The sequence below is a fragment of the Chrysochloris asiatica genome, unplaced genomic scaffold (assembly GCF_000296735.1).
Source record: "Chrysochloris asiatica unplaced genomic scaffold, ChrAsi1.0 scaffold00172, whole genome shotgun sequence".
NCBI lineage: Eukaryota > Metazoa > Chordata > Mammalia > Afrosoricida > Chrysochloridae > Chrysochloris > Chrysochloris asiatica.
In genome coordinates this window covers 5,798,980-5,822,217 of record NW_006408690.1, presented here as the reverse complement: position 1 = coordinate 5,822,217, position 23,238 = coordinate 5,798,980, and the positions used below count along the sequence as shown (strand labels likewise).

At 42.3% G+C, this 23,238-nt stretch overlaps 1 protein-coding gene across 1 annotated transcript; it reads right to left on the bottom strand.

Moving 5' to 3' along the window:
* Positions 1-16,855: 16,855 nt before the first annotated feature.
* On the bottom strand, positions 16,856-21,677 carry BAMBI (BMP and activin membrane-bound inhibitor). The gene is made up of 3 exons (XM_006871681.1): positions 21,602-21,677; positions 18,104-18,391; positions 16,856-17,646 (listed from the first exon to the last, which is right to left on the bottom strand). The coding sequence occupies exons 1-3, from the start codon at positions 21,675-21,677 to the stop codon at positions 17,228-17,230; spliced, it is 783 nt and encodes a 260-aa protein (XP_006871743.1). The 3' UTR covers positions 16,856-17,227.
* Positions 21,678-23,238: the final 1,561 nt, after the last annotated feature.

The following is a 23,238-nucleotide window of genomic DNA, read 5'->3' as shown; positions in this document are numbered from 1 at the left end:
GGAGTGCAAGGGTTAAAGTGAATGGAGGTAAGTACTATTAACTAATGGTACAGGGAAGGGACTGCAGTCATTGTAATGACCCGAGGAATGTGATTCGTTGAATATTCGTTGAATATGGTTGAATCTGCAATGCAAACCTTCACTCAATTTACAATAAAAAGTTTTTTTAAAAAAAAAGACTTGAGGTAAACAAAAACATGGGGAGGTCTGTGTCTCCACTGACCCCTCCATCCTCACAGCTTTCAGGAACCACACCTGGTAGGAACGGGAAAAGACCTTTTCCTTCATTTTTCAAGTCAAAGTAATAAACCAGATGAATTTGAAAATGTACATTTCATCAGGGAATTAAAGACTGGCTGGACATAAATTGTTCTGTTTGCATCAGAGATGAGGGCAATTGTATCAAATTTCAAGGAAAACTATCATCGTCACCTTCTTTGGTGTTGACCAGCGCAAAGTCCAGGGGTCACAGGAGCAACAGAAGAACAACTGATGTGTTCTCACCTTAAGGGTGATGGATTTTTTCATCAACCTCCATCTTGACAGTGAGCACTCCAGTTTGCCTCATGACCCCTAAATCCATATTGCTGCTGGATGGGAATAAAATAAAACCACATCCATTGTCGTTCCAGTCGATTTCAACTCAGACTCCCAAAATAGGACAGAAGACAACTGTGCCACAGGGTTTCCAAGGCCGTACAGCTTTCCGGAAATGACTGCCACATCTTTGGTCTGAGGAGTGGCAGGTCTGTTCAAATTACTGACCTTTCAGTTACAGCTGACCACTTAACCACTGTGCCATCAGGGATCCCTTGAACTTTCAATATTTTTTTATATCAAACTGGAGTGCTTATCTGCTGTTCTGAGAAGCATGGAAAATTCAATTGAGCCTATTACCACATGATTCTCTTGGTTAAGAATGTTGTTGTTGTTGAGTGTCCTCCAGTAAATTGTGACTCATAGCAACCCTACATAGGGTTTCTGAGATGCAGCTGGTGGGTTTGAACCACTGACCTTGGGATTCAAATCCGTCTTGTGGTCCAGTGCTTAACACCAGACCCCACTAGGAATGTAGGAGTCAGTGTGTCTTAGGAGTTCAGTGAGGTGAATTAAAATGCTATTCTTGAGTGTGAAGACAAGAGTGCACCTAAAAAAGCAGTGTTCTAGGCCTAGTCAGTGGGATTACTGAAGAGACACTGTAGGATAAGCACTGGACTGGTAACCAAAGGTCAGTGGTTCAAACCCACCAGCTGCTTCTTGGCAACCCTATTCAGGGTCGCTATGAGTCAGAACCGACTCCACGGCATACAACAACAGTCTAGAACGGGACCATAAACTGGCTACCATGCCCATGTTAACACATCATTGACACAACTTCCCAATTAAAGCCAAAGTCAAAACTGTTTATTCAATCAAGTTATGAGAAAGGGACTGGGCAGAAATGCAAAACCCAAATACTCTCTAGAAAAAGAGAAAAGACATTGAGTCACAGCAAGAGGGGTCAGAACCAACCTGAAGTAAATCCTAGGTGTCTGGCCTCAACCGCAGAGACAGAGCTGAGCTACATGGCCAGTCACAGACATGTCAGACGTTCCTAATCATAGGCAGAGATGAGGCATAACGCTATCATCACAATAGATCCATGTCCAAGAGGGTCAATGTAACAGGATAAGGAGCAAGACCCAAAACGGGTCAAGCAGTGTAAGAGTTGGTTAACTGATGAGAAATGAGCTGAAATTGCTTCTGAGTCTCACTCAGCAAGTACTCCCAGCAAGTGGCAGGTTGCTTAAAGATGCTGGCTAGATCCATACATTTCTGGATTTGGGTACTTAAAAAGGTACATACATCAGTGACAAATACATAACTGATTTGTCACTAACTTAAGTATCATGCAAACAAACGACACTGAGTAGTCATAGGTTTTCGGAGGAGTGGCTGGTGGGTTTGAACTGCCAACCTTGCAGTTAGCAGTCCAGTGCATATCCTACAGTGCCACCCCAGGACGCTAGCCATAATGTTGTTGCTGTTAAGTGCTGTCAAATTGGTTCCGACTCATAGCGACCCTATTTAAGGTTTCCGAGGAGTAGCTGGTGAGCTTGAAGTGCCGACTTGGCGGCCAACTTTGTGGTTCAAGCCAACCTTGCAGTTCAGCACATTAACCCACAGAGTCACACCAGAACTCCCTAGTCATAATGGTTGTGGTGTGCTGTGGAGTCGGTTCCAACTCGGAGCGACCCTGAATAGGGTTTCTGAGGCTGTAAGTCTTTACGAGAGCAGAAAGCCTCATCTTTCTCCCATAGAATAGTGGCAGTTTCAAACTGCTGACTTTGAGGTTAGCGCCCAACTCGTAACTATTACGCTATCAGAGCTCCTGCTCTAGTCATAATAAGGAACAATAAATGACAAGTTAGTGCATTTACTATTTGTACTTCTATGATCAAAGTTCTGTAAAGTTTTAAGTACAACAAATTTCTTAGAAACACAAATCCTTATAGAATTCAGTTTATGGATTACAGGTGTGTGGCTCTGAAAACTATTTTAATTTACCTCTTGTCGTCCTATGGCATTGACCTTGAGCAGCCCTTCACCTTGGAAGACCCCCTCCTCCAGCACCCCCAAGCATCAACACAGGAGGCAGTGCTAAGTCCGTGTATCACCTGTATCTGATGCAATGAACTGTGGCTGTCAGCTAACTCAGCAGAGCACACTAATGCACAAGAGGTGTGTATTCATTAACTAGATGTGCAAAAACAGGTATTTGTTGTAACAGGGAGCAGAAAACATGTCTTTCCTGATGTTATTGTTGTTGTTATATGCCGTGGAGTCGGTTCCAACTCATAGCGACCCTGTACAGGGTTTCCGAGGCCATAAATCTTAACGGGAGCAGGAAGCCTGCTCTTTCTCCCACGTAACAGCTGGTAGTTTCGAACTGCTGACCGTGAGATTAGCAGCCTGATTCGTTTAAATCAAGCTGCTTAATGCTGATTTTGCACATTATAATTGTTCCTAGTAAGTAAACTTTTCCTGCAAGGCACATTATCCTTTCAATACTTTTTACATCAAAATGGAGAGTTTATCTTCTGTCCTGGTGTTGTTGATAAGTGCCATTGAGTTGACTTCAAGCCATGGGGGCCCTGTATAGGGTTTCCAAGGAGCAGCTGGTGAGCTTGAACTGCCAACCTTGCAGTTCAAAGGGCTTTGCAGTCTGGCACATTAACCCACAGCGCCACACCATGCTGTGGAATAAAGCTAGACTGCAGAGTCAGTTTGAACCACAGGGTCGGTGGCTCAAACTCTTCAGCGGCTCCTGGGAAACTATCTAGACAGGTTCACTGAGTCAGAACTGACTTGATAGCACACAGTAACAGCAGCAACAAATCTGCTGTCCTTAGCAAAACAGAACCAAGGAAAGTTAAATTGAGCCAGTTACAGGAACACACACACAAATAAAAATGAATACCCAACACTGACTCCTTGAATCTATCAAATTTTTGAATCCATTGGAGAGGAGTGGTGATACCTGCCACCTATGTGTCTTACTAAACGTCATGAGGACTTATGAAGAAACAGTAATGTTTACAACTTGGTGAGGAATTGTGCTAAGCATTAACTTGCATTTTCTCATTTAATCCTCCCAATAAGCCAAAGTGCTAGATAAAAATTATCTCCATTGTGTAAGGAATTCATTAGCCTAAGGTCACGCGAGAGTAACAGACCAAGTCTGAACTGGAACCCAGATCCTTCAACTGCCAAAACCAAGCATACTCATTCAAAACCATTACATGAACCGTTAAAACCATTAGGATGAGAGCTTTGAAAAACTGTTTTTGACTTAAACAAGTTCACACAGAGACAACCTTCTGAGAGACTCAGATAGCAGGTCCTTCTTAGTCACAGGAGGGAGGTGTGCTTTCCCAGAATAGGTATAAAGAAGTAGCGAAAGGAAATGACTGATTAATTTTTTTTTCCAGACCAGGTATTTATGTGATGGATCGGCACTATGCAGTAGAGTCCTAGAGGAACTCCAGAATGTTTTGTGAGAGTTACCATTGGTCTGGGATAGCCAGCAGAGAACACTTCCACCATTAACTCCCCGCCTGAGTTAATGAAAATCCCAGGATCCTGCTGGACCTAATTCACTGCTGAGAGCCTTGAAAAATAACTCCATAAATCTTTTGCCTATGAAGAAAAGGTCGGGCTTCTCATGTTGGGGTAAACAAATTGAGCATTTCAAAGCAACCTGTTAGCCACTCACCCCAATTTGCATACAAATGCTAGCCAACAACCTACCATTGTTAAACGAGATGGTTAAGGATGTTGGGTTTTATTGGCCAGCTATGGTGTTTGTCACAATCCAGACCCTTGAAAGATTTACCTCACAACCTACTTCTCAATCAAGTGTCAGGACAGGGAAATGACCCTTGGCATTTATCCACCCAGGGTGGGCAGACAGTCTCCTCAGTTAGCAGCCTCCTAAACCACCACCACCCCCCATGCTTTTCCAGCCTGTGAAATTGGTAGCCGGATGTTACGGATCCCCGGGGAGACCAAGTTCTATAACCAGGCTTGGTAAATGGTACTCTAGGTTGGGGAGACAGAACATGTTTTGCTATTTTCAATGAAAAAAGTTTGCCTTTTAAAATGTTGACAAAGCTGTCACTTTGAAGAAGGGGTTTCTCTTAACCATGCTGATAGATATTTAAAACACACACACACTATTGAAAACAGACTGACACCAAGATGAGAAATTTAGGGGGTCTTGAGCCTAAGTCAAGGAGTCCCGGTGGTACAGTGGTTAAACAACTTGGCTGCTAACTGAAAGGTTAGCAGTTCAAACCCACCAGGGGCTCTGTGGGAGAACTATATGGAAGTCTGCTTTCATAAAGATTCCAAACTTGTCGAACACACAGCCACTGACTCATTCCGAGTCATAGTGACCAGGTAGAGAGTGGCTGAGAGTGTAAATCTCGGAAATAGACAACCTCATCTCTCTCCCAAGGAGTCGTGGGTTTGAACCACCGACCTTGTAGTTAGCAGCCCAACGCCTAGCGCACAGCACCACGAGGACCTTGGAAAGCCAGGTCCTATAAGGAGCTCTGATAGTGTAGTGGTTATGAATCAGGCTGCTAACCTCAGGGTCAGCAGTTCAAAACTACCAGCTGTTCTGCCGGGAGAAAGATGAGGTTTCCTGCTCCCATAAAGATTTATAGCCTCGGAAACCCTGCACAGGGTCACTATGAGTCGGAACCGACGCCACGACACATAACAACAACTCTGTCCTATAGGGTTGCTATCAGAATTAGCTCCGTGGCAATGAGTTTGGATTTGGGGGTTTTGATCAATGCTGGTGAAACAATATGGGTTGAGACGGGGAGAATGCTAGCATAACATGAAGAATGTGAGCAATGTCATTGAATTATACATGTAAAAATCGATTAATGGTTTTATATATAGTCTGTTGTGTATATTATCACCAAAATTTAAATGTATTAAAAGGAGGCTGACAACAGTTTCAGCCACGACTTTGAAAACTACAAAACGAAGAACAAAAGGAATATGAAAAGCTAGAAGTAATATAAGGATTGTGAAATCATGAATAACATACACGTACATTTTGTTTTTAATTTACATTTAATTATTTAAAGTTATCCTAACAATAAGTAATCTTCTTAAAACATCACCATGTAATAACTTAGGAAATACATTATTGCTGTTAACTGCATTAACGTCTAAATTATAAAATTACAAATGGCAGCAAAAGGGCCATTTGATTTTGAAGTAAAAGTTAATCTTTTTAATTTAACTAGTTGGAGGAAGGGAATTTATGTTTGGTGTATCTTTTCTTTTTATGTATCTTTAAAGGAAAGATGATGCAAACTAACCATTGCTTCTATAATTGCATATGGAAAGAGCTGCCCTTAGGAAACCTACCTTCCCAGAAGAAGAGAGAAGAATTGGCCCAAGTTGTTCCCATGTGGCTGGGACATGGCTGAAATACCAAATTATGTCCTCTGCCGTCAAAAAAGTACCCCTGATAGCACATGTTGGTCTGCTAACCACAAGGTTTGTTGTTAAGTGATGTTGAGTCAGTTGCAATGCTATATAGGGTTTCCGAGGAGCGGCTGGTGAGCTTGAATCAGCAACCTTGTGGTTCAAACCGACTTTTCCGTCCAGCACATTAACCCACAGCACCACACCAGGACTCCAAACACAAGATTAACAGTTTGAATTCACCAGTCCCTCCTCTGGAGAAAGAGGACGACGTTTCTGCTCCCATAACAATTCACAGCCTTGGAAACCCTATATAAGGTTGCTATGAGTCAAAACCAACACAATGACATGTTACCGCATTGATTGAACAGGTCTGTTGTAAAAGACCTCTTTAAAGTGTTCAAAAGTGCGGAGGTCCCTAGGGAGAAGAGCAGAGAGCGGGACCCTACCCATAGAAGCAGTGATGCCTGAAATGGAGCCAGAGATGATGACGTGGAGCGATGGAGCAGCTGGAGACTTTAGATCCAGAGAGGGAGAGCGACTGTGTGCTGAAGACCTGGGGGTATGGGAGAAGGATTGCATGGAGGGGATTGTAACCATGGCAATGAGACGATATACGATAGAACGAATGTAAAACTAATGTTCTCCCATGTAAACTATCACATAATTCACAATAAAACATTTAAGAAAATAAATAAATAAATAAAAATTAAAAAGTGTTCAAAAGCAAAGACATCACTTTGAAGAAGAAGGGAAGTCTGACCCAAGCCATGGTATTCTCAGTCACTTCATGTGCATGCAAAAGTTGGACAACAAATAAGGAAGACCCAAGAAGAACTGATGCCTTTGAATTAAGATGTTGGCAAAGAATATTAAGTAGACTATGAACTGCCAGAAAAATGAACAAATCTTTGTTGGAATAAGTACATCTAGAAAATGCCTTAGAAGGGAAGATGGAGAGACTTTGTCTCATGTAATCAGGAGGGACAAGTCCCTGGAAAAGGACATCAAGCTTGGTAATGTAGAGGGTCAGCAAAAAAGAAGACCCTCAACAAGATGATTGTCACATAGTGGCTACAACAATGGGCTCAAAGCTAGTGACAGTTGTAAGGATGGCACAGGATCAGGCAGTGTTTTGCTCGGTTGTAAATAAAATCAGTTTGAGTCAGAAGTAACTAGAGAGCCCCTAAAAACATCTTTTCACTTTTTTTAATGTATTGTGGTAATAGAAGGGTCAATCAAAAAGTAAGGCTACAAAATCATAGAAACTTTCATTTAATAAAAGTATCAAAATGTGAAACCATTGTTTATTGATGGATCTTCCATCTAGGTCTATACATTTCCTAGGCTGATGTTTCCATCTCTCTGCTGGTGTGGCGCTGTGGGGTAATGTGACTGCAAGGTCACTTTGAGCCACAAAGCCAATGGTTCAAGCTCACAAGCTGCTCCTTGGAAACCCTATGAAGGGTAAACTATGAGTTGGAACCGACTCGATGGCACTTAACAATAACAACAACCCTTCTAGACTCTGATTTACACTATGTCAAAACAGCAGTTTAAGGTCTTCGAGGGATTCAAATTATGCTCCTTTTCAATGTTCTCTGAGTTTTGGTAACAGAAAGAAACCTGAAGAGGCAAGATTAGGGTTGTCGGGTGGATGGCAAAGGTTTACCGAAGAAATTCCCCTATGACAGCCCTTGCTACCCTCGAAGAAAGAGCAGGTGCATTTGTCATGATGGAAAACAATTTCCTTGGTGCAACTTTCCTGGCTTTTTCTCACTAGCGTAATTTTCAAATTTCTTAAAACTTCTTCCTAATAACCCTCGTGATTGTCCTGTGTCCTTTGAAAAAATCTATCATAATTACTCCTTTGGGATTCCCAAAACCAGTCACTGTAATCTTCTGAACTGATATCTCTGCCTTGAATCACACTAGCCCAGCAGATCCCCATGGCAACCACTATTTTGATTCTTTTTTGAAGGCACCCTAATGAGACTAGGAGTTCTGCTGTGGTGCTGTGGGCTAATGCATCAGACTGCAAAGTTCTTTGAACTGAAAGGTCAGTGGTTCAAGCTCACCAGTTGCTCCTTGGAAACCCTATACAGGGTCGCTATGGATTGGAATCGACTCGACGTCACTTAACAACAACAACGAGATTAAGACAAGTGTATTTCTGAGAATACTTTCTGCAGCCATCCACCACTCACAGAGAAATGTTTGGAATAAGCCAACGCAAGCATGCAAGTATGAACTGAAACCCTAGAAGCAATACTTCTTCACTTCTCCTGGTGTGTGTCCGTGTGTTTGTGTACATGTTTGTACTACAGGGCTTCAAAAAGTCCATGGAAAAATGGAATTGAAATATCAGGGTATTTTTCCACAAAAATTTTAAGTTATTTCATGTGTGTGTATGTACATTTATATATCTATCAAAAAGACTTGTCATTTTTACAACTTTTAAATGAACAACTCAATAATTTATTTAATTCCATGATGAATGAAATAATAGTTGCACTTACCCATTTCAAATTTTTTTTCACATACACCCCCACCCAACTAGAAACTTTAGGCAAAAGATTAGAGGTTTGAGTCCATTCAGAGGCACCTTGGGAAGAAAATTATCTACTTCTGAAAAATCAGCCATTGAAAACCCTATGAAGCTCAGTTCTACTCAGACACAAATAGTGTTGCCATGAATTGAAATTGACTCATTAGAAACTGATTTTTTTAAGCAGAAATTTAGTACCTCTTAAGCAATTTACTCCTCACCCCAACAAATAAACTTTTGTCTCTATGCCTTTGCCTATTCTAGCTGTTTCATGTAAGTGAGGTCATACAGTATTTGTCCTTTTGTGTCTAACTTATTTTACTCAGCAGAGTGTTATCAAGATTCATCCATGTCATGGTATGTACCAGAACTACAATTCTACTTATGGCAGAATAACTTTCCATTGACTTTATGGACCACATTTGGTTTGTCCACTCACCTGTTGATAGACACTTGAGTTGTGAAGAATTCTACAGTGAACACTGCTGTACCGGTTTGTGTTTGCATCTCTGCTTTTGGTTCTTGTGGGTACATAAGTAAGAGTGGAATTGCTGGGTCACATGGCAATTCTATGTTTGTCTTTCTGAGAAACTACTAAATTGTTTTTCTACAATGGCTGCACCATTTTAACTACCTACTAGCAATAGATACAAATTCAATTTCAACACATCCTCATCAATACTTGTTATGTTCCATTTTTTCTGGTAATCCTAGGGAGTCCCTGAGTGGTACAGTTAAATGCTTGACTACTAGCTAAAAATTTGAGAGTTCAAGTCCACCCTGAGGCACCTTAGGAGACGGACCTTGCAGTCTACTTCTGAAAGGTAACTGTTTTGAAAATCCCACGGAGTTCTACTCTACCTATATGGTGGTAGTGGTTATGTGCCGTGGAGTCAGTTCCGACTCATAGCGACCCTGTACAGGGTTTCCGAGGCTGTAAACCTTTACAGGCGCAGAAAGCCTCATCCTTCTCCCACAGAACGGCTGGTAGTTTCAAACTGCTGACCTTCAGGTTAGTAGCCCAACTCGCAACCACTAGACTACCAGAGCTCCTTCTACAAACACAGGGCGGCCATAAATTGTAATGGACTTGACAGCAATTAACAATTGTCATCTTAGTGGGAGTGAAGTTAGTTCTCTTTAAACGAACAAAACTCTCAGTGGCCTCTTCTTAATTCTTTAGAGAAAGTGGTGAAAAATGTGACTATTTAAAAATCCTAAAAATACAATTTTTACTCTAAAGCAGGTGTCAATATTTTTCTGGGTGAGAATGATTATCCTTAAAGTACCTTGGAGCCAGTATTCAATTTAAAATGTGGGCTGAGCTGTTCGACTTTAGCAGCATTTCATTAATATTCAGACTCATTTGAATCCTTCCCCTCAACTCCCTTCACTAGCAATTGTTTTGCTTAATGACTCCCTTACACAAATTACAAATCTGTAAAACAACAGTCTAGAGTGGAAAAACAAAAGAGAAAGACAATATTTGTTTATTTACTGCTAATCTGAATTCAGATACCTGACAAGAGCCCTTAATCTGTTCTTCATCTAATTGCTTCCTTTGGTTGGATTATGGAAATCTGCAAAGCTTATTGATTCCAGCTCCTCTCCACTGAGAGTTGAGGAGTCCTATATCCAGGTGAGAAATACCCCCATTTACCAATTCCATTGGGAATTAAAAACTGGTCTCAAAGCCACATCTAGTATGTTGTTGTTGTTAAGTGCCATGGAGTCGGTTCCAACTCACAGCAACCCTGCACAGGGTTTCCTAGGCTTGTAAATCTTTACAGGATCAGAAAGCCTCATCTTTCTCACAAGGAATAGCTGGTAGTTTCGAACTGCTGACCTTGAGGTTACCAGCCCAATTTGTAACCACTATGCTACATCTAGTATGTTGTTAAGTGCTGGTCAAGTGGATTCCAACCCATAGCGACCCTGTATAGTGTTTTCGAGGAGCAGCTGGTGAGCTTGAACCGCCAACCTTGCAGTTCAAATGACTTTGCAGTCTGGCGCATTAATCCAATGCCACACCAGGACTCCACATTCTAGTATAGTTAGTGTTTTTTTGTGTTTTTGTGTTTTTTTTAAGCCACAGTGCAGATTTCTAGCACATGAAAAGTAAGAATCTGTGTGGTGTTCAAAGTATGGTGTTTTCCCACTGTCCTGATGGACTCCCTAGGGAAATTCCAAGGGGAAGAGACCAGGGATAAAGAGCTTTCTGTATTTCTCTTGGTTTTAACTGTTAAAACAATTTTTGTTCCATTAGGTTTGTAATAGGAGATCGTTCCCAGTAAATTTACACAACAGCCTCTGACTTATTAATCCATCACAACGAACTTAGTCTTCATATGTCTAAAAACAAATTGTGGACTTTTTATAAGGTCTAACATCTAATTATGCACTGCCTTAAAATGGTTCAGTGCAAAATTATTATATAGATATAAATGTACACATGAGCATGTTTCAGAAAGTTTGTGGAAAGATGAAAAGATAATGGAATACTTCCAAGGAGTGTTTTGAAAGCCCCTCATACATATACATATGTATATGTATATATCACTGTGGGTTAATGCACCAGACTGCAAAGCCTTTTGAACTGCAAGGTCGGTGGTTCAAGCTTACCCGCTGTTCTTCAGAAACCCTACACAGGGTCACTATGGGTCAGAACCGACTCGATGGCATTTAACAACAACATGTATATATGTGTGTGTGTACGTGTGTATAAAATGACAAATAGGTTTTAGGTTGATCCTTCTAGGGTTCTACTCACATCAACCTATTATGCAAGATATAGTCAGCTAAACGCAATTTGGAATAGCCTGAAAGGACTACCTGGTCACTGATTAATACATGAATTGAATCTCCTTAAATGTTTTGAGGGCATTATCTGACAGCTCACCCAAAATTATCTCCCAAGATTGCCAATCAATGGCCTTCTTTTTATCCCTATTAATATTCATAGAATGGTAAAAGTTTGCAGTATTATGCAAACTTATATAGGTCTCCCCTAACAAACATTTTGAAATTTTAGATAGTAGACCTTCCGGAAACTACTGCCTTGCTACAAGAAGCAAACCCTTGTCTACTTAGCTAACACCATCCCAATGTATCCCCAAATTTCTGGATTTCAGACAAATAAATTACACTGCCACATCGTAAAACTATGCAGCATAAGCAAATTAACAAGGATGTGTGTAGAGTGCAAAATTCTACCCCAAATGAAGAGTTGTCAAAATTTGACATAGGGTCTGATTTATTTCATGGGATTTCAAAGTCTCGATCACCAATCTAAGTCTTTAAGTCAGCAGACCATAGCCCAACACTGACAGAATGGACTAGGTAGAGGGCAGAGGAGTGAACTGGTGTCTGCAGCAATGATTTCTTCCATTATAACTGACTTTTATAGTAACATTAACTTCACTAAAGGAGATTAAATGATTTTTCACTATTATTGTTGAGTCAATTCTGACTCAGTGACCCCTGGGACAGAATCTAACTGCCATATAACATTTCCTTGGCTGTAATATTGACAGTGGAGTACTGGTGTGGTGCTGTAAGATAAGCACTGGACTGCAAGGTCCATTTGAACTGCAAGGTCGGCAATTCAAACTCACCCAGCTGCTCTTCGGAGACCTTATACAATGGGTGGCTATGAATCAGAACTGATTCTAAGGCAGTTAACAACCTTGACAGGAGTTAGCCATTATCTTTCTCCCAAGGAGCCATTGGGTAGGTTCAAACTAGTAACGTTGTGGGTAGCAGGTAAATACTTAACTACCTTGCCACCAGGTTTCCTTTTCACTAACTAGGCCTTTTTTTATATAGAAAATGTACACAGTTTCAAGACCAGTTGTTGGAGTGTTTATGTTTTGTTGGGAACACTTATGAAGGAAATCTTCATTGGTAGCAGAACTTGCTCAGAATGCGTCAGTTAGGCACAAACAGTTGGGATGATTCTGAAACGTTATCTGTCCACCTAACTTGACTCTTGACTTTCTCAATGAACTGAGCATCTGAAAAAAACTGAGGCTCTAAGAGTACTGCATTCTGTGACATACCAGAAAACAAACTGGGTACATAAATGCATTTTTATCAGTAACCATCTAGATCATTCCAAAAGGAATCACTGGCAAACCAACATAATTAGTGTATGTGAGAATAAAACAGTAAATCGAAAATAAAGTCTTAAATGGCAAATTCAGTCTGTAGGTGACAGCAGGGCCTGCAAGATATTAAATGCACAAAGACCTTAAATATCGAACAGTCAAGTAAAAATATCTACCAGGTAAAATAACAGCACAACTTCTCAAACTTTGGAAAACATGGCATGGGGCCACTCTGTCGTTCAACCAAGTCTCTGGTGTGTATGTATCAATGGGAATAGCTAATATAGTAAGGAACTTCAAAAAAGTTCATGGAAAAATTCTATTCTCTTAATTTCATTTTTCCATGAACTTTTGAAGTCCCCTCATATCTCTTCACAATAATTCAATAAAGTATTAGGATTATCCCCGTTTTACTGACAACGCAGCTGAGTATTCAAAGACCTGACGCATTTACCCAAGTTCATACACTTACTAGGTAGGTAGCATTTGAACCCAGGCTGGGAGACACCAAAGTGTCCTTGCCTGACTACCCAAATTAGCCTCACCACACTGTGAAGCTCTGAGACGAAGTTATTTGGGCTAAAAGGCAAAGAAAGGGACCAATTAGAGGTTAGAAGGGAGAAAAAAAAAGTGCTGGCCCCAAAAAGGCTGGTTCCAGAATCATGATACTAGATGCCACTGCTTTCAAGCTTTTCGCCTATAATCACCCTATATTGAAACCAGATTTATGAGCTCTTCAGAGGAGACCTTGTGATTTTCTAAAGCAGACATGTTTGGTATTTTAGAAGGTCAAACCCCCTATGGTGCAGTGTTTTTAATAGAATCAGTTCAGCAGAAATGAGACACACCAGTCAATTTCTAGGAAGCCTCTGAATCTTTCAAAATCAGAGGTGGGGGTGGGGAATCACGTAAAAGACATATCCACATACAGATCGATTTGCTTTTCAAAACTGGGTAGGATGCAAATAACAGAAGAACATCATGGCAATTTTTGTCCCATGTATCTTGGGTTTGAGCAAATTTCCACTAAGAAAGGAAAATTACTTTTTCTGGGGAGTTCTGTCCTTAAATAAGGGCTGTTCCTAGTTAGCCAAGCCTTGTACTCACACCTCAACAGTAAACATCCCTAAGAGGGAAAAACAAATAAACCAGTCATCACCATTCTTAACATCTCTCAATCAGGCAGTTACTTCATGAAGGAACCTTTCTCTCCCTCTCCCTATAGCTTCTACTCTTAGGGAAACAGAATCTATTATTCAGTTCCTAACAAAATTCAAAGTTTAGTCATCTGGCAATATTTTTAGTTGCAGGCCAAGTTATGGAGAGATCCAACTTTTAGGCAAGATTTGTGGATAGCAGAGTTAAGCACTCAGTACGAATCGAAACGTTGGCAACTTGAACCCACTAGAGAGATGCAAAACCCTGGTGGCTCTACTATGGAGCAGGGTTCTACTCTGCCCATCTGAGGTTGACAGGGGAGGAAAGAGACTCAAGTGGCAACCAAAAAATAAAAGACTGCAATGTTGTCGTTAAGTGCCGTCGAGTCGGTTCCGACCCATAGCGACCCTGTACAGGGTTTCCGAGAGTGTAAATCTTTACGGGAGTAGAAAGCCTCATCTTTCTCCCGTGGAGCGGCTGGTAGTTTCGAACCGCTGACCTTAAGGTTCGCAGCCCGATTCGTAGCCACTACGAAAAGACTGCAATAGCATGTCCAAATACCAAGCAAGGCGAGCAAAAGAGTTATTCTAGGGACAGCTACAGGATTGGTCAATTACACTGCTGGAACATGTTGTGAAGTGCCCTCGCGTCTATTCCAACTCATAGAAACCCTGTATAAAGTTTCCAAAGAGCAGCTGGTAGGTTTGAGCTGCCGACATTGTGGTTTGTAGTTCTGTGCTGATCCTACAGCGCCACACCAGAAGCCCAGGTTGGGATTATAAATTCCAGAAAGCCTACCCTGAATCAAAATTCCCTGAGCACAGGGCCACCACCTTCCATTGTACCAACCCAAACCCCCACTTATTAAAAGTAGATTCAGCTCACAGCACCCTTATAGGAAGAGGACTGCTCCTGTATTTCTAAGGCTATAATCTTTCTCCTTTTTGCAAGCAGCTGGTTGATTCAAACCACTGATATCTGGGTTATAGCAGCTGAATACTTAACCACTGTGCCACCAGGCTCCTACTACCATATACAGAGAGGTCAAAAAACCTAACGAATTTACAGCACAGATGGATCAGTAAACACAGGATCAAGTAGAGATACTTTGCATTTATCTTCCAAAATTTGATTACAGCATTGCGCACAAGCCTTTTCAGGATAGCTGACTTCAACATTTTAAATACATGACTGAAACATTCATTTCTTTGTTTACTAATGAATTGTTGAGGCCTTGGAAAACTGTTACTTGGAAGAAATGGGGTGAAAGGGAATAGTATCAGGACAAGCAGAGGAAGGAAATATGTAACTACACACAAATGAAATTCAAGTAGGCTGCTTAAAGAATCATGGCGCTGGCAAGACACAGTATAGAGAGATATTGTTGTTAAGTGCTTTGGAATCGGTTCTGACTCATAGCAACCCTGTATAAGGTTACCCAGGTTTCTTAAATCATTGTGAGAGCAGAAAGATTCACCTTTCTCACGTGAAGTGGCTTGGCCAGCTCAAACCATAGACCTTGTGGTTCACAGTACAGTGCTTATCATATGCAGCCACCACGCTCCCATGGAGATGTAAGGAACACAACATTTTTGCATCTTCAAACTACAAAACTTTTGACCTAGAATTAAGAGAATGGAGTACAAATCTCACCAACTTTGTTTTTATCAATTATTTCCCCTAGATGGATTTTAATGGATATAACAACTCCTCCGGGTCCCTCAAAAATTGACACACATAAAACTACAGCTTCTATGTCTTTAAGTCCTGTAAGAAGCTACACAAGCACAACACAAATGCTGTCACTTATTAAAACGTTTACTTCATACCCTAATCTGCTCAAGATGGGGGGGGGGCCTATTGATTAATCTAGGTAGTCATCTGTCTACTAGTTGTTTCGATTCAGATTCTCCCATGAGCTTGGTTGGCTGTTATGTCTGTCCTTTCCTAAGGTCCTCAAATTACACTTATCATAAAGTATCCTGGAAAAGAACACATAAAATCCTTAACATTCCTAATGGAAAACCTCATTCTCAAATACGCAGGATATAAATTAATATTTAAGCAAACATATCAGATAATATAGGAAATAATTGAGAAAAAAAAAAAAAACCTATGAGGAAAATCATTCCCACATTTAAGATAACAATGCCTCATTTTCAAGGCAGGATGAGAAGCACATACATACATGTGGCATAAGTTTGAAATTAGGCTAGCCAGTGTTGCCAGACAGAATGTCCCATAAGAGTGGAAACTGTTATTTAGCTGCATTCATCCATTAGTTACTGGCTAAAGTAAATGTTCTGTTGGTTATATTTAACAGAAAATCACTTTGGGGGAAGAAACCCTGTAGCAATGACTTATGTAAATCTCAATCGGAAGTTATTAAAATGCTCACCACACTAAAAACCTTTCTAAGGGTTGAGATGATAAAAAAAAGAAAAAGTTTGAACAGCATTGCATTGAAGAGCAAGAGGTAAAAAATTTTAAGAACGTGGTAGAATAAAGTTAGGCTAAGTTTTCAGTCAAAATATTTAATTTGGTTTGTGACATAATCAACTGATCAATTAATCAACAGTAAAAGCAGACAGGGACTAGAGTTTCATTTCATTTTTTTGTTTTGTTTCCAGCTGGAGGTAGACACATTTCAAAAGCTATTCCAAAGCAAGGAGCTAAAACTGATGAAACACTAACTTTGCTAAGGCAATGTCAGAAATAGATCCAACATATCTGAGATGACATATATAAGTTTAAGATCTTTTAGATGAAGGCTGAAAACCAGATTATTCTAACAAGCTATCTGGGTAAAACACTGAATAAGGACCAATACACATTTATAAACTATCCATAGTTAAACATGTGCGTGTTAAGAATAAAACAGGATTTTGATATCATATTGAGGTGGGGTAGAGAGGCAGTGGCGGGGGGATCAAACCTAATCCTATAATTGAAAGTCTAGCATGTGCAACAGCAGGTAGGCATGTGTAGAATTAGCATGTTGTCTCTTACGCTCTCCACTTGTTTTTAATCTATGAAAGACACCACTAAATTGCAGACAAAAAATATATATATATTTTAAATCTTTACAATAAATCAAGATGTAGGAACTTACAGAGAGCACAGTTTAGTTTTATTTTAGGTACTAATTCAAGCTCCCTTGGATGCAAATAACCCTGGTAAACAGTGGGTACATTGTCTTTCTCTTCGCTTTTATAATTTTAGAGCAAATAATACACTTGACTGAATGTAAATCTGTGCAAATAATCCTTCAGAAGAAATATCCAAGATTCTGTTTGCAGAGGTCATTTTGTCACTCAGCGATGATTAAATGAGTCTGTTTTACTTCAGATAAAGTGCTCCTACTGTCCAGCAGAACTTCCACGGCCTTCAAGCGTTCCAGAAGTTTTGTTCCCAGAAGACATGGTCATACAAATTCCAGCTTCCCATGCCCACTGTACATGCCCCAGTGAACAAGCGAGAGGATCTTGTCACTGCTGAGGTCTGCTTGTCTCATCTTGTCACAGGTCATACAACAGTTCTCGTGCCCAGTGACCGGCACCATGCACTCCAAGTCTAACTTTGCGATCTGTCCCTTTTTGGAATGGTGTCCGTGAAAGCTGTAGTGCAAACGGGAGAGCATCTGTTGGCGCTGGTCCTGAAGTCTCTTGTTTTCACTTCGAAGCATCCTCAGAGCTAGCATAATAAGCAACACTAAAATCAGCCCACCAGCTATGGGAACAGCAATCACGGCTGCCCGGAACCACAATTCTTTGGAAGAGGTCAGCTCCTGCACCTTGGTGATGAGGTTTCTATTGCTGTCATGCTGGTATCTGTTGCCTTGTCCTGAAGGGGTACAAACAAAATCAAACCCTCGGTATGTTAACTCCACCAATGGAGAGAGATCATAATGATCATCTATCTGTTTTAAAAACAAGGAATCTCACAGTTAAAAGCTTACAATAAGAAAAGAACAATATTTAGAAAAGGAGCTTTGCGAAAAGGATCCAAAGGAGATTTCAACTGCATTTGTTAACAGGCTGTCATTAGTGCATCTTTAATGGTCTCTTAATGTCTTCAAAAGGTTGAAAAAACAGGCAAAACCTATTACGGAGACAGACCTCTAATGCTCAGGCAGACATAAAAGCTACTCAATAGAGATACAACTTTGCATCCAGTCATGCTTCTCCCTCTGGTGTCTCTAATTACATTAACAACAAAATCAATAGCAGACATACCGCGTCTTGCCTGTCACAAGTCTATAGAGCAGGCAGCATTCTGGTTAGAACTGTCTTCTACTTACCTGAGGTCTCACCCTTGGGAGGAGAGAGAACATCATGCAGTCCTCTGTAATTGCACATATCTTCATGACAGCATTCCAATGTGGGCATGGTGGTACCCGAGTGGTTTTGTGCCTGTTTGGCTTGGCAGACGTCTGCTGTGCTTGCAAGAGAGTCCAGGCAGCCATGAGTGAGCGGGGAATTCGTGTTCTGAGGATCAAGAAGTCTGGAGAAGCAGGCGCTGAGCTCAGATTTACACATGTAACCAGTTGCCACACAGTGTGCAGCGTCACAGTAGCATCTAATTTCACCTGAAAACAATGAGAAAGCACATTAAACTCTGCCTTTACAGACCACAGAAAGCATCTATTTTAAGCAACTGCTAAATCCCAACATCAAAGGAACTACTAACTTATAGAATATTCTGCTAAATGCTTACAATAGCAAGTCAATGTAGACTGAAAAAGCCCTTTGTGTAATCCAGTGCTAAATTTCAATTCAGCTTTAATGTAATTGTAGAAATGCACTGGACCCAATAGAAGAGAATCAGAGTTCAATGTAGACTTCTGATGAGTTACAAAAGAAAAAATTTTAACATAGAGGGAAATTAACAATCCTGGTATATTTTCCCTTGTCATAAAGTAATTTACACAATTTATTCATTTTAATCCCACATGACCATACAACATAAAAAATGCTAGGCTTTTTTATTTTGTCACTGTAAATATTTGATCGGAACTGCTAAATTGTTTACTACCTCGCAGGGCTGTGCCAAGATTTAAGAGCTTTAGCTAACACCTTATAAAGTTATTAACTAGAAACACAACAATCTAGAAATTGCTCAGGTCAGGAGGTTTTAAAACTATGAAACTGGGCAGCTATTTGCAACCTCTCTAGAAAAGGCAAACTTTTCCTATAAAGATCTTTTCATGCGGAGGAGCTTTTAGTCAGTATATTGTAAAACAGGAACTAGGCAGTTTACAATTAGTGGTTTGCTTGCCAAAGTCAATTTCTTTCAACCCAAATGGAAAGTCATAAAACAGGGGGTAAAACTGCAAGGCTAACTCCTCCTCCCCCTTATTCCCCCCATTTTTACATATAATTCAACATGTGATCTAAAAGGGGAAACATTTAAACTGAAAAGCCTCTGCTGGTTGAATGAAAAATCCTTAAGGAAACCTCAAAATTTTCTACAGGAAGTGATTAAAAATCTCCTTTATAAAACTTATTTTGTGCGTTGAAAGTCACTGTGCACATGTAGCTGCAATGAAAGAGTCTAGGCTTTTAACACCAATTTCAAGCAGAAATAATTTGGGTCCCAGAGTAATCTCACTCAGCTGATAGCCATCTCACTGGGCTCCAGTCTTTGTTACAAGCCACAACTCAAGCTACTGTAAATTAAACTGATGCACACAGCACACACCTCTTTCCCAGAGCAGCAGCAATCTGGAGATCTGTCCAGCTATTGAAACCTCAACTATGAAATGAAACACCAGGAACTTGACAAACCTCCTCTCACCCTCCCCTTCTTTCTCCTCTCAGTGAGTGCCTGAGAAAGGTGTCTCATTGGATTATCTGTCCAAATTCCAGGCCACCGAATGGTATGCTCCTGTTTTCAACAGGGCCTGCTAATGCCTTGGCTCTTAACAAACAGCCAACTAAACACAGACCTTTGGCAGCCTGAGTTTAACACTCCAACCCTAGAAAGTCTGCTTCCGTGCAAGCTTGCAGCCCTGGGGCTCAAGTCCCTTTCCTAGTTTATCTTGCCTCTGGCTGCTTTAAGAAAGAACTTTGCTTTCCAGAAGTTCTTTGGTCCTCTTTCCAAGCAGCCTTTATCTTTCACATAATGCTCACTGGCCTTGTGTAGTGATGACTACATATTATTTCTCACCTGACCAATTCCATCCATATACAGATGTAAAGTATAAATTACATAGATGAAAGGTCAAGTTTGATCTTATTGGCCTCAGTTTTAGTGGGGAAAAACCTGAACATAAGTAAAATGCTATTTAAATGTTTATGGGACCCTATTTAAAATACTGTATTTTCAGTGACGTAAAACGTTCTAATAAAATTTTGACAGGTAACTGGGAAAGTTTTAACAACTTTTTTGTTTTTTAATTGAAGCCACGTTTATGCAAGGAGAATGGACTTTTGTATTACTGTATTAAAACGATATTTCTGTTGTTTCATAAAGTTTCTTCCTGTGGCATGTAAAAGGCCAGAGAGGGGACTGGTATTTTGAATCAGTGAACAATGCTCTTCTGTTTCCCCCCCTTCTTGTTACTGTATGTAGTGATTAAACAAAATGCCTGCTTTTAGTCAAGATGGCTACAGGAGAGACTGCTGGCTTCTTTTAAAGCTTTTGAAGTCCGCAGCAGTCAGAATTTCTGATCCCCTAATTATATCATTATCAGGCACATAGTTTCGGTATCTGTGACTTCATGTCAGCTTCAGTCCCTCCCCATTCTGCCGGCCTTTGATAGGGCCAGGAGGCTCCTCTCTGCGGGCTGCTGAGGGCTGTTATTTAGGGTTAATTACACCCTTCCTTCCAAAATAAATAAATACTGTAGCACATCATCTTTGCTGGGCTAGCTTATCCTTTAACCTCATGCCTTCTACATGACAATTAGAGAAAAGTGGGGGATGCAAAATCTAAACAACGCTCCCAACTTTTTAAAAAAAAAAGTAAATAAAAAGATCTGGCCACAAAACAGTAGGCAGCGTTCAAGGAGAGCAGATGCGAGAACCCTGAAATCTACATAAGTTAGAGTTATTTCGACCCAAAAGGTGAAAGTCTGCAGGGGAAAAAACGAAATCACTGACCGCCTGCTTTTTTTTTTTTTTTCCCCCTGGGAGGGGAGAGGGGTGTGGAGGGGAAGTTGCGCTTGTAAAATCAGGTGAGTGGGAAACGGGACCGCTGACAGAACCTGCTCCCCTCCCAGCGCTGAAAAGCAAGCAACACAAGACACTTTATCAGAGGCAGAGACACACACTCAGAAACCCTCACTCTCACAAAGACAGACACCAAGAGACACGGAAAAACACTGTACAAAGACACGTTTACTCAGACTCAAGTACACAGAGAAAAACACTTATACAAAAGCACACCCTGACACACTCCGACAGCACACACGCGTTCGGGGCAGGGGGCTGCGCTTCCTTCAGGTCCCCAGGAGGCCGAAGACCACAAAAGGGCCAGCTCCACTGCTGGAAATGTTCAAAAGTTCATTACTGACAACCCTACAAAAACATTTTGACAACCACTTGCTGGGGGCAGCCTAGGGGGCAGTCGCGCAACCACCGCCGCGACTTCCAAGAACAGAGCAACTTGTCGCGACCTGCGAGCCCGAGCTCCCGCGCGGGAGGAGACCTCACCAGCCGCTAACAAAGCCTTGGCAGACGGCTCCAAAGCCCCGCGGCGGCGGCGACCCAGTCCCGTCACCGAGCCCAGCGGGAAGGAAAGCGCCGCGCAGTCCCCAAGGAACCGGCGGCTCCGCCCCGCGCCCCCTGACACCCACCTTTGGTGAGTAGCACGGCCATAGCGCAGAGTTCGAGCTGCAGCCAGATGAAGATGTAGCTGGAATGGCGATCCATTGACGCCCCCCACGGCCGCGGCGCCCCCGCCGGCTCCCGGAGCCGCGGCGCTGCAGCAGCCTACGACTCCCGGAGCGCGGAGTGCATGGGCGCCCCCGGCTGAGCGGTCTTAGCCGGGATCTGCGGGCGCAGTCAGCGCCCGGGCGAGGAGCCGGCCCGCGGCTGGAGCATGAACCGGGGCCGAGGACGTGACCAGGAGTCGGGGAAAGTTCAGCAGTCTGACTAGGCTCCCTTTCTCCGCACGCCCGAGTCGCCGCAGTTCGGGATGGGCTCTTTCGGCTCCCTTATTAGATTGGCCACTTAAAAGAAAGTAGAGTCACAGAGAGAACCAACCGCGAGGTCCCCGCTTGCATCCAGCCTCTGCCAGTTCCACTGCTCCCGCGCTGTAAATAGCGCCCCGCGCTGGGAGCCGGCTTGGCGCCGCCCCGCCCGTCCGATTGGCCACCAGGCTCTTGTCAATCAGCCTCAGAGCCACGGGGCAGGCCCGAGCCATGGCGAGGAGGGACTTGCTGGGCTGCCCCTCGCAGCGCCCAGATCCACCGCGGCCGCCTCCCGCGCTCCCCCTCGTGGAGACCTGCCTGCCCATGACCTTCGTGAGGCGCTGGTCGAGCCCAGCCTCTGGGTCTACTTCTGGGTTTAGATTCGTGACCCTTATTATTCTACCACAAGCAAAAGCCCCCTGGCCTGTGGATTCTTTTTATTTGTTTGTTTCCCCTGAGAAAAGTTAGCAACCCGCCGGCCACGCTCCGCACCTCCGGGAGCCCCAGTCGCAGGTGGCGGACCCCAGCCGCACACGCTTTTGGCTCACTTGAGACGAGGACGGGGGTCCTGTCGGGAGCCAAGAAGTGTGGTGGCGGGCGCTGGGGTCTGTTTTCTACTTTCTCTCTGCCCCCCCCCCCCCGTCTCCCCCGCGGCGCATCCGCCTGGAGCAGCCTGCTCTGTGATCAATAAAGCCCAGACAGACAGACTGTTGATCAGTAGGAGCCTCTAGGTTCTCTGGGGTAGACGGGACGAGTAGCCAGCTAGAGACACTTAACGAAAATTAGCAAATCCAAAAGCACCCGGCGCCAGAGAGACGACATAGGCGGAGACTGACACTCAATTAACCACCCCCCAAACAATCGCAGGCAAACACACCGGCTGACCCTGATCGATATCAGCCCCGCAAGGATCTCGTCCCGGAGAAGCTAATTCATTTATTAGGGCTCCAGGGGCTGTCGGTCCCAGTATACTAAAGGAGGTCCTAGAGGGTTTTGCAGTTGGTTGTTGGGGGGAGGGGGGGAAGAGAGAGGGAAATTCTACTTAAAACTCATTATCTGAGTTTTAAAATGCTCTTTTATCCATTTTCCCTCCCCCAAACCTGAAATGAACACTAGTCAGCCATTTGCAAAATGTCCTTTTAGGATAGGACAATATTTCCTACTTTATTGAAAGTCAAGTTGGAGGGAAAAAAGAAAGGCGCCTGTAATGTTAAGGTGAGAAATGTAAAATCAAACCATTTTGGACTGTAACACAGATGTGAACTTAAGACTAAGAAAGAAATAATGTCTTGAAGGTTGAA